The 12157-nt window shown below is 38.2% G+C and overlaps 1 protein-coding gene across 1 annotated transcript in view; it reads right to left on the bottom strand.

Annotated features, from left to right (window-relative positions):
* Positions 1 to 12157, bottom strand: part of smpd3 (sphingomyelin phosphodiesterase 3) — a 37695-nt gene that overhangs the window by 24801 nt on the left and 737 nt on the right. The window contains exons 2-3 of the mRNA XM_037682661.1: positions 10508 to 10753; positions 9471 to 10419 (exon numbers count right to left, since the gene is read on the bottom strand). Coding sequence (XP_037538589.1) covers positions 9471 to 10419; positions 10508 to 10753 — 1195 coding nt within the window. The remainder of the gene's footprint in view (positions 1 to 9470; positions 10420 to 10507; positions 10754 to 12157) is intronic.

Raw genomic sequence — 12157 nt, 5'->3', positions numbered from 1 at the left:
ACAATTAGAGTTACCAATCAGACTAACATGCATGTTTATGGTCTATGGGAGGAAACCGGAGCACCTGGAGAAAACCCACACATGCACGGAGAGAACATTCAAACTCCACCCAGAAAGCCCCCCGGCCGGGATTTGAACCGGTTACCTTCTCGCTGAGAGGCAGCAGCTCTACCAACTGCATTACCATGCCGCCCCGTAGTAGACCTTTGATTAAATGTTGACTTTAACTTGTACAACCTTTTTTGTCTGTTAGCCAATTACCATTTGAACCACTGGATAGATTTTAACGAAACATTAAAAAACAAACATTGTCGACTCAACCCACATTAAGACTGAAGCCACATATAATTCACCTTTTTCCAACACAAAACAAGCTATAACTCACTCAAACTTATAGGTATTAAGGTAACGTTTATGTGGTTACAGCTGAGAGTCACCTTGAATTAAAACTCTGCCATGAAGTGTGATGAGTAAAATGCATTGCTTTAAGGAATGCTGGGCTTTTAGCAATTCAACATTTCATAAGCAATCACAGAATATAACTTGCAAGAGTCAAATACCAAAAATTTTGTGAGGGAAAAAAAGGCCTTCAGGAATACAAGAGAACTCAAGGCAATAAAACAAAACTCCAGTCAACCAAGTTACATAAAAATACTTCAGCAGAATAAGATACCTGAGTAAAAACGTATACAGTACTTTTAAATTTGTCAGCTTAAACCATTTAACTCTACGATTCTGAGTGTGATGAAGAAATTCAGTAATGATACCATGTCACATCATAAAAGCCTGTTTGAACACAACAGTGAGTCTTTATCGTTAAAAAGACAAAGAGCTGACCTGCACATTCAATAAGGAGGAGTTCAAACTCTTCACAGACATGCCACTAAATCACTTTGGCTCCTGGCCGGAAAGCAATCTGAGTCAATAATTTGTAATGTCCATCGTGAATGAAGGTCCTTCAGGTCATTAGAAGCCGGTAGTGGATTTGGGGTCTTCTCCCACTGATTTCCATTATTCAATCTGGATTTGAGCCTGTCCCAGTTGTCCGCCCTAATCCATAGTAAAGCATTCAAATTGTGTATTTACTCACAAACTCACACGTGACTCATCAACCATGCACTTAGTAGTTTCTAATAATTATGAGAGAGGGATGAATGTTGAGCCTGAAAAGCTTTAATTACAGAGCCAGGGTTGGCTTTTCTCTCTTCAGGGAAACATTTTTTAATTAATATTCTTTCTTTCCTTCTCTTTCCCTCCTCCTCCTGCTCTCTTGTGTATCATAATTCAGATTTACTCTGCTGACCCACTGCTGTTTGCCATGTAAACACCTCCATAGGGAAATCACTCGAATCTACGTGTCCCTTGAGTTACATTTTCAAGACACTGAAATCTAACTTGAGCAATAAATCGTTCACAATTGGAAGAAGCTAATAAAGGAAGAATAGCAGAGGATGATTGTGGTTGGTTTTTGATGTGATAGCCTCATTTACTTAATAAATTAGACCAAACATCCTGTCAAACTAACATGCAGCATTGACTGATTATGCAGCAAAAGAAAAAAAAAAATCCACCTTCTCCATTTTTGTGCATGGTATTGGAAATGGTGGAAATGGTTGCAGTTCAACATAGTGTACACCACAGAGATGTAGAACGTGTAGTGGACTAGGCCCATGTCAAAACTGACCAGATGGACAGAGACTGTTATTTCATTGATCTGCATCCAGAAATACAGTTTGAGCCATCTGGAGACTTTCTTTCTTGAATTAATCAAGTAGAAAAGACAATTCTCTATGATCATTACTATTTTACAAATGTTTGATAATCAAATTGTGTTAGTTCACTCAATGTTTACAGGTTGAAGAGAACTACTCATTTTATTTACATAAACAGTAAGTAATGATTTTTATTCCTCATTCAAAGAAGAAATCAGGGTAATATGCATTTCTTGATTTTTCTGTCTTCAATGAGCAAATTTGTAAGTATGTTAAAGGTCGACTTTCGGTCAACTAAAATGTTTACTGAGAAGAAATGTCATGTTTAATCTTCACAGAAGATACAGGAGAGTTTGACTCCACGAAGTCTGGTTTTCTCCAATAATCTTTCTGTCTGTTTTTAAACAATCTCATTCTCTGCCCTTGACTTTGATAACACCTTACATCACAAACCACACCTCTGATCTGGTCCATCCACCAATCAGAAAGCTCTAAAATGACCCGGAAGTCAACTCATTTAAATGTGGCAACTTCCCGGTTCTCGCCAGAGAGTGAACAAGAGCTATGAGTGAAAGAGTGAAAGAGTGAAAAAGAGTAAAGAGTTCCAGAGTTTAACTCTCTGAAGAGAGTTCTGAAGGAGTTCAGAATTCTGACATTCCAGGATGCAGAGAGGATTTTGGGAGTATAACTTCAGTTTGGATAACCTCGCACGACTCTCTAAGGGTTTGGCTGTCCTCATGGAGACGCTGAAAGAGTCAGAAAGGAACCCTACGCCGACGCTGATTTTATCATCAACCAGGTAGAAGGTTCTATTTTCGACCAAGTGTACCGTGGCCAAGCTGATTCCCCAAAGAGCGTGCACGTTTCTGGTCAAACAGATTAATTCCCTCACACATCTCTCTGTAAGATAAATCTCCATTTTCCATCTTAAACTCTCCTTTCTCCTAAAATCATTACAGATATTTTAGAAATATCTAAAGCAAAGTTCTCAATCACCGCCGTGTGATTGATGTCTGTTGTTTTGCTGAGAAGTGAGGACAATCTCCGTATTGTTCCAACTTTCTGTGAAACTAGCCATGTTATTGTTTTCATATTCTGCCAAATTAATGTAAATGTGTGATGTTAAACTTTGATTCTGCAAATAAATGACCGCATTCATTTTGATGGGTCAAAGATAATTAACGTCTCTCTCGTTACATTTTTGTTAAACTCAACGCACGCATTTACACAGTCAGAAAAATGAAGAACCCGTCTTAAACAGTATGAATATATCCTGCATATGTCATACTACAAACGGGAGAACTGACCAGTTGTTGTTTTTTAAGGAACGTAGAGCAGAAACACCACAGTAAACCAAGTAAACAAGACGGTCATTATAACAGCAAAGCAACATGTTTCAAATGTACAAAACAATCAAACCATCAGGTCAGTAAAGAGAAACACAGCGTGAACGCCAGGTGCTTCAAATGAACTGCATCTAATACGAAGCATCCCGGCTGGTGGTGAAGCGAGCTGAAGGTTCATAGAAGGGAAACGAGGGCTTCGCCCTGGGAAGCTGCCAAGACGTCTGAGGGATGAAGAGTGATGAAGAGTCAGCAGCAGGCAGATCAAAGCTTGCAGCTGGCCACGAGACGAGCAGGTTACAAGGAAAATACAAAAAACGGAAGGTGATCAATAAGAGCAACATGAAGTCAAGGCAAAACATGCCGAAACATTAAAGACCAAGCATTCATTGACGGAATGCATTTTCATGTTTCACCTTTGGTGGGGGCGATAAATAAAAAAGTGATGCTGTAAAAAAAAACTGGATTATAATTTGCAAACGTTTCACCCATAAATAGTTTTGCTGAACTGATAAAAATGTAGTTTTAAATATTTTTAATCATGATCTGTGATTTTTGTAGCTCTTCTTTCAAAGTTTGCTGTTTTGTTTCTGTGGTTTTCTTTTTCTTACTTTTTAAATCTCGTGTGTTCAGTTTTTGCCCCTGTGTCTCCTGATCGTATGTTTTCAAGAATAAAAAAGATTTCAGAGTGAAAGACCTCACAGTTAAATCACTGGGTTGTGGTTTTGACAACACATGAGAACATTTATGATCCGGTAATTCAGTTTTACTCGTAGATGAAGCTGCATCCGCCGTGTTATTGATCTTCACTGCGACTGTGTTTACATCCTTTAATTTAAATAATCAAATGTTACAGCGAGCCACACATCGTGACTGTTTCCTTAACTTCCTGCATTTGCTGTTAGGAGTGAAGCAGGAAATTCGGTTTGACACTTATTAACGGTGCTGTTTGTTCTCCAGCTCTGGGATGGATGCTGGTTGATGAAAACATATTGATTTAATTTGCATCCATCTTCGTGTGAACTTTCCTTTGCGGTCATACATGTACCCAAGGTTTGACTTATTTGATACATTTTGTTGTTTTTGTAGCATTGATTGCCGAAATAAATACCTTATTAATGATTTGCAGTTATTTTTAGTGTTTTGATTCTTTTTTTTTTTTTTTGTAACTTCAGTCCTCATTGAACCTAAGGTGTATGTGCTAGAGGTGACTTTCATGTTATATTAACAATTTTACAACAGAAGATTACGGTGGCCCTGAGGTGCAAATGAACAACAATTGAAAAAAAAAAAAAAAAGGAATTACATTTAAAAAAAAAAGGAAATTACATTTGAAAAAACAATAAAAACACAGCAACAGAATTACAATTAGCAAAAGCAGAAGTGGCCAAAGTGGAAGTGGTGAAAAAATGGATATACATTAAAAAATTTAATAAAACGGAATTACATTAAGCCAAAATGGAAGTAGTGTGTGTGTGTGTGTGTGTGTGTGTGTGTTTTAACAACATAAAACAGAACAACATAACAATGTACATTAGGGTCATTCCAACTATTCAGTGCCTTTTGAGTCCCCATGTCATAATGTGGTATATTTTGTTTAAAGGTGGGTTAATATTTATTTTATTAATCTCATCTTATATGTTTGACTCCCCTCTACCAAAAAAAATCAACCATATGTACACAAGATGAACTTATTTAATTAATTAATTTATTCAATTTATTTAATTTATATATATAAAAAAATTTAATAATTAAATCAAATTTTAAATGCAACATGGGTTTACAGCCATGTATGCTTCCTGAAATTAAGTTACAATTCTAAGTAATAAAAAAGTCATTTTTAAATCATTTTTAATAGTACTATTTATAATAGTTCTCATCCAGTGACTTTTTATGATATCAAAAATATTTTTTATGCTTAAGTTATAAAAAATACATTGAGTCCCAGAGTCAACTGTCCTCCCTGTTACTCTAAAATACTTGTCACCCCCAATTTAGTTTAATGTAATTCTGTTTTTTTTTTCAAATGTTGTTCATTTACACCTCAGGGCCACCGTAGTAGATCTCTATTCTGTTTGTCAAATGTAATAAAAGATCTATTTGTGTTTAATTCATTTTCAGTACTGTAAAAAGACATTTGCATTTTTTAATGCAGTTTTGTGTTGCATGAAAATCAGAGTGTATCGTTCTGTGTTCAGGTGCTAATAAACACAATGAGCCGACTCCTCATATTCAAGGACTCTTTCTTTTAAAAGCTAAACAAAGGATGTTTATGATAATTAAGTAAATTAGAAAAAATAAACTGCGAGAGCTTTATTTATCAAAATGAATGACAAAATTCTTGATTTGCGAAGTACAAGGCATGTCATTTTAGAGTTAGTCATCAGAAAAAAAAGGATTAAAAGGGTTAGCGTTTAGCAAAATATATTTAATAAAGAGGAAATGTCAAGTCACTTTAGTTCAACATGAGTCTCGGCTGTTGTTTTGATGCCAATGTTTAGTTTCTCTGCTTCATGGTGGGCTGCGTGTGCTTTGGTCAACAATGTTCGCATCTCCCTCACTTTGTAACACGACGAGCACATCATGGTTGGAGCGTCTCCAAAGCAGATTTACAAGGTAAAGAAATACTCAGGTTCAGCCGTGAAGCAGGCGGACAACAAGCAGAATCAATCCAAAGCACAGTGAGGGGAGAAACACACAGCACTGCTGATTTGTTGCTGCACTGTGAAGGAGTGCTCATCCACTGAAACAGGACCTTACGGTGCTTTTGAACATCCTAATTTAAAAACTAAGCATGTAATTTATGTCATGCCTAATAAAATGTAAGGTACTGAACAGCATGTTATTATCGAATACTGTAGATGCATAAAGGTGGTCATGAACAAACTGAGACATTGGACTAGTGTACTATTGCTTTAGTTTCTGATTTATATTTTTTAAATTTGTATTTTGCAATGCAATTCAGCATACTTTGTAATATTTTAAGGATTCAAGTTTCTTTATTTGTCATGTGGTACATGTGGTGGAATGAAATTGTGTACACATGGTCCAAGTTACATCCAACAAAAGTATAAAATGTAAAAGAAAAACAGTAATAAGATCTAAGATATGAACTAAGAAAAACGTTAACTAAAAATACACTAAGCACTAGTAGTATAAAAACAATACGCCAAACGGCAGCACAAACATGAGTCCGTGTGAGCAGATGAGTACGAATGAACACAGCAGCATAACTAAAAGTTACAAGACAACAAGCAAGAATGTTGAAGCAGTTTTCAAAGACAATAATTATTTTCAAGAACATAAAGAAATATCATTATTTATATTGGGGAAATAATTGTAAATAATGTTCAATAACTTGAAAACTATAGAGGCCTAAACAAAAACAAAATGCCCTAGCACCCGTCTTCAAAATGAGATGAACATTGATATACAAGCAGTTACAAGTTACATATACAAGCAGGGCCACCTGCATCATGAAGGACCCCACTCACCCAGCACACACACTTTTTGCCCTGCTGTCCTCAGGCAGGAGGTTGAGGAGCATTAAGTGTAGAACCACTAGACTGAGGAACAGCTTCTACCCTGAAGTTTTTAGACTCATGAATATCTAACCAGGATAATTACTGTGAAAAAAAAATACGTTAAGGTTCTGATATTGTAAGCTTTTACCTAGCGTTTTGCACCTTTAGCTTTTAGCCATTCCATTTTCAAATTTAATGTGGTTTTGAAAGGAGTTTTATAAATTTTCATCAATAAATTGACAATAACATTTTATAGAGGAAATTTATTGTGTAAATAACTTTAAAATGGAAACATTCTTCCTATTTGTCAGATTTTCTTGCCATGCAATTTAAACTTGAAGGGAACATTGGGGTTTTCGTTACATTTTCTTTGCTCTTGTGTGTGTAAACATATATTTTGGTAAGTTCCAGCAGCTACACATTTTATTACTTTTTGACATCACAGCAGTAAAACGTAGGTATTTACTCTTTTGAGGAGTAGCATCTGACGTGTTACCATTCAGAGCAGAAATAATCCAGCTCAGGGAGAGCCATTCTGTTAAACATTGCTAGCTTTTTCCCTCCCCTTTCAGTGAGACTTTTACCTGCCAGCTGGCTCACAGCCACCTTACAAATATGACCTGGAGTGACCTCACATACACGAAGGCAGCGAAACAAGAAAGTGCAGCAGCTTGTAAGCAGGCAGCAGGCAGCAGAGAAACAGGATGAGGCTGTCAGCATGCAAGCTGTGATGTAGTGGGTCTTTATTAGATCTGAGGTATGTTAGGGCATGTAAAAGCACATGTGAGCATGCCTTTACATGCACCTATCATCTGCATCTGGTCACATAATGCCGACCCAGCTCAGCAGGGACTGGATCTGATTCATATTCACATTCTGCCAGTCACAATATGTGGCTGATTAATGGACTCACATCCTGTTAGATACACACATACACACACAAAACCCTTTTAGTTTTGGCATTGTGGCTTGTTTCAACAGTGATTTATTGCATTGAAGGCTTTAAATTCGGCACGGTTGCTTCTTCTGTTTAGTTATTGTACAGAGTAACGATTGCTGGTATGGAAATGGAGAACTCATGGAAAAGTACAAAGGCAGCTGAAATCCCCTCGTTGTGCACGTAGCTCGCATCAATACATTTCATAAAAGCAACCAGCTTAATGAGCTGGTATGTATGCATCAACATTGCACAACTAATTGTGAAAAATTCATACACAACCAATCTCTCAGAGCTGAAAGGGTCTGATTGATGCTATACAGATAACAGACAACAAACTGAATCAGAGCAGGATGTGTCTCCTTTCTGTAATAGTTTAATGCACATCAGCTTAAATGCACTAATTAAAGGAGCAGTTTCTTTTTTCAGCTGCACTCTTCTGCAGGATTCACCACAGCAAGTGAACTTGCATGACAGATTTGGTGATTGTCTTAAAAATGCAGCCAATCTGACTCACTTCGCCATATAAGTTGCATTTATTATGCGTCATTGTTGACGAGTTGTGTTTGATATGCGTTACCGCTGACCGCACTGAAGCATGGGCCAAGGTGCCAAAAATCGATTGGCTGCCGAATGGCAGCCGCGTAGCGTGCATGGAAGGACTTTAACAAGAATTTAACAAGATTAGCTCTTAAAAACAATTACTTGTTTGCTCGACATTATAGCAAAGGTGTGTCTCAGATGAACTTTTCTTAATAAATGCACTTTAACGGTCAAATCAGCTGCATTTCAAAAATTGATTTGCGAAAGTGTGCAGAGGGAGGATTCACTGTGCATTTTGTCCAAATTTAACAAGAGTAGCACCTAAAAATAATTATTTGTTTGCTCAACATTATACCAAAGGTGTGTCTCAGTTGAACTTTTCCTTAAAAAATGCACTTTAATGGTCAAATCAACTGCATTTCACCTGGGCGGCACGGTAAAATGCAGCTGATTTGACGTCTGCTCCAGGAGTTCTGGAGCGAGATGAAGGTGGCTTGGTATGGCAAGCCAAGTATCTCATTAATTGCCACTTTTACCTATTAATGAGACACTTGGCTAGACATATTGCTTAGGGCCCTCTAGTGACTGAAAATGGTAGTGATCAATATTTCCCAGGTCAGAATGAATGAAATTGTTAGATCTCAGCCAAAATTGGGTTATAAATATGGGGAAAAACGTATATTAGTCGCTTTGGTGTGTAAGTCACAGGACTTGCAAATTTATGCAAAAAGGTGCAACTTATACGTTGAAATATACAGCAATCAAGTAATTAGTTAATTTATTAGCATATGTTTAAAGCTCAAAACCTTAACAATGTTACAATAATTCATTTTTGTTTCCACATTACTGAGGCATGTGTGTTAGTGACACTGGTAAACTCGGTAAAACAGACATATTTGTGTGAATGGAGGTGATTGAAAGAAAGTGAATTTTTACATGAGGGCCACATGCTTTAAATGTGCAGATGTTCACCATTGCCATATTATAAAGAACAACTCAGGTTGTTGTCCTGACTAAGTGTTCAAAGTTTGGTAGAAATCACCATTTTAGTTCTTGAGATATTTTTTATTTTTGCTACTATCTGTCTATGTGCTTAATATTTCATCACATCAGCCTTATTCTGCACTGGAAGTCACACCCATAATTCATGCAAGGCACCATGGGGCCTAGGAATAAGGTAGATAAGAACTTGAGCAAAAACACATTGCATCTGTGTATGTAAAAGCAATTGATAATGTGTCAACTTTTTGAAGAGGTGTCCCATTTCTTATATTTTGATTGCCACCCCTTGAGACAAGGACATTCAAAATCTAGGGGGAGGGGAACTACTAGGAAATAGGGCTCATCCTGAAGCTTTACCTCCCACAAGATAAATAAAAGCAGAACCAGTAGAAAAAGTCAAACCACTAACCTTGGCAAACAGTGCCCCTTTGGCTGCCAAAGCATCCTCTCCTCTCCCGTTGGGGTAGCACTCAAACCGTGCGTCCAAGATTGGGTAGCGACTGGCCAGCATTAGGCCGCTGTTCAAGAATTTGAACCTGGAACAGCAGCCTTTCCAGCCATACCGCCCAACATCACTAAGCACATAAGGGAAGTAGCGGTGCAGCTGCCGCCGCAGTCTTGTTGTCGATCCATGGTCAAATACTTCCTGTAGAGCAAGAAAATCCAGGTTGGCAGGGAAAAAGGCAGAGATCTCATGGTCAAATGTCTCATCTCCATGACGACGTTTCCGTCCTGGACGCTTGAAGATAGAAGTGCGTGGGACATGAGAGAGAGTATTATTGGAGGATATCCCTACAGTGATGTCACCACAGTGGTAACGAGTGAGGGACTCCCGAGAAGCAGTCATGCCCATGTCTCCTCCAGCCATCTCTCTGTGATTACCAGTCTCAGCCTCCTCCTCCTGGGCTTCTGGTTCTGGAGCACTGATGCTGATTTGAACCCCTGAGGTGTGAAGTGGGCAGTCTGTAGGATTTTTTTGCTGCATCCCTTCTCCATGCATGGGGCAGTCATGATGGCCAGAGCCACTTTGACCTCCAGTGGAATGCATGGGGCAGTCTGCAGGTTCCCCTGAGGTCTGAACAGGACAGTCTGAGCTGCTGTTGGTCTCTGTGGAGTGAAGGGGACAGTCTGCTGTGGTGTCTGATGCATCATGGTGAACAGGGCAATCAGTGAAGCCCTGCTCTCCTGTAGGGGGGTGAACAGGGCAGTCGGTGGCTCCTGGGGGATGAACTGGGCACTCAGTGACGGGTTCAGTTTCTGTTTCGGCCGGGCCATTGGTGGTGTGTGTTTGCTCTGGACGCTGATCCAGAGAGGAAGTGCGGCGGAAACCTGTAGCTAGACTGCTGAATGACGCCGCACTAAACAGAACAGAAAGGAAGATGTTTTAAAAGTGTTGATTTAGCCTCTGCAACTAAAGGAAGGAACTCTGGAGAAAACGCCACTCACCTGATGGAGGTGTTGGTCGGTGAGTCAATGTAGATTTTAATCTGGGGTCGACTGGCTCCGTTGCGAATTCTCTTACCCACCTCACGAGCTCTTCTTTGTGTGTCCGACAGGTTGTTGAACCTGGCCAGGGAGTCTGGCAGGAGGCAGACATTGGCACTGCAGAAGCAGAAGCTTCTGCCTTGTGGCCTCCATTCTCCAAGCCCTGTGTGTCCAGCCTGACCCTGCTCTGCCAGGTTCTTGTCTGGTCTGAACCCAAAAAATAAGTCATAATAAATAATAAGAAAAGACTGGTAACTTTCAAACTAATCGTTGTTTACTTTTCTTTGGTGAACACAAAACATAATTACCAGTAGGCTTTTAGACAATTCAGCACTAAACTTTCCATGCCTGAACGTTTCTTACAAACCATCATTATGTGCTGTGAGATAACAAATTCACCAGCAATTGACCGAGCAATGTACTGTTTATGATATTTATGATATAAGATGCATATTTCATAAATTTTTTATGTTTAAATGTTCCTTATGTGCCTTCTCCTGTGAAATGCATGAGCACTAGAAGGTGAGTTTAGGTACCTGTAAAAACCTGCAGAACAATTTTGCAGTTTTAAAACTCTTTCTTTAAAATAACTTTCTGTTTTCCAACTTTAAACTGACTTACTTTCATAAATTGATATTTTAAAATGTCATGATCAGAAAAGGTGTTTCACAGTAAATCAGAATCTGTTAAAAAATGTTTAGTTTTGGCAAATAAAATAAAGTAAAATAAAAAGAACTTGAAAATATAAGAGATAGTTTGTTGTTTTACCACATGACTTGAAAACACAACAGTAGGAGTTTTATGTTTGCAACCTGAACTAATCATGACAGGTTCGTTTCTTGACGTTCTAATCTATGACTCAGATAGATTTAAGTCATAAAAAGAAAACTCTGTAACATATTTTTTTCAAGCTAAAGCAAAATAAAGGCCAGGTTTCAGGGCATAAATTTGCTATTGGACAGAAATTTGGTGCCAAACAGGATGTGAGTTTTCAAAAATATTGGCATATCTTGATACAGATATTTTTTTCTAAAATTGTACTTTGGTATTTTTACTTATTTATTTTTAATTTTGCTCTCGGGTAAAATCCCAGCATAGTTTGAGCCTGCTGATGTATAATAAAATGCACTTAAAGATGAGAAGAAAGGCTAAGAATTTGAAAATGCACAAAGATCTTTTGTGCTGGTGATGGTAGAGATTATAACTAATGTTCATCTTGTCTGTTTTTTATACAGTAGTCCCTTGTTACGTCACGGTTTGTTTATCATGGTTTGTTTATCGTGGTTTTTCAAAATAAGATTGGATATGACACACAAATGGCTAATTGATGGATGAGCTGCATGATCGGCATGGAATTTTTATTTAAAATGAATTATTTTAAATTATTTAGCACCTGCTGCATCTTTGTGCAGCCCATACTGCAGGATAAGCTTCCTGCTGCAGCTGATCAGCTGTTCTCCGTGCAGAGCAGAGAAGTGGGCGTGGCCAAGAACACTTGCAGGTGGCTGAGAGCAGCGGAGGCACAGAGCTGAAATGATATTCTGTGCTCTTTTAGAGTGTTTAGAGTTTAGAAACATTGTTTGGAATATTGCAAGAGTGTGGGAAGGATTT

The sequence above is a fragment of the Nematolebias whitei genome, chromosome 10 (genome assembly GCF_014905685.2).
Source record: "Nematolebias whitei isolate Nwh7 chromosome 10, NemWhi1, whole genome shotgun sequence".
Taxonomy (NCBI): Eukaryota; Metazoa; Chordata; class Actinopteri; order Cyprinodontiformes; family Rivulidae; genus Nematolebias; species Nematolebias whitei.
This window is presented reverse-complemented; position numbering and strand designations above follow the sequence as displayed.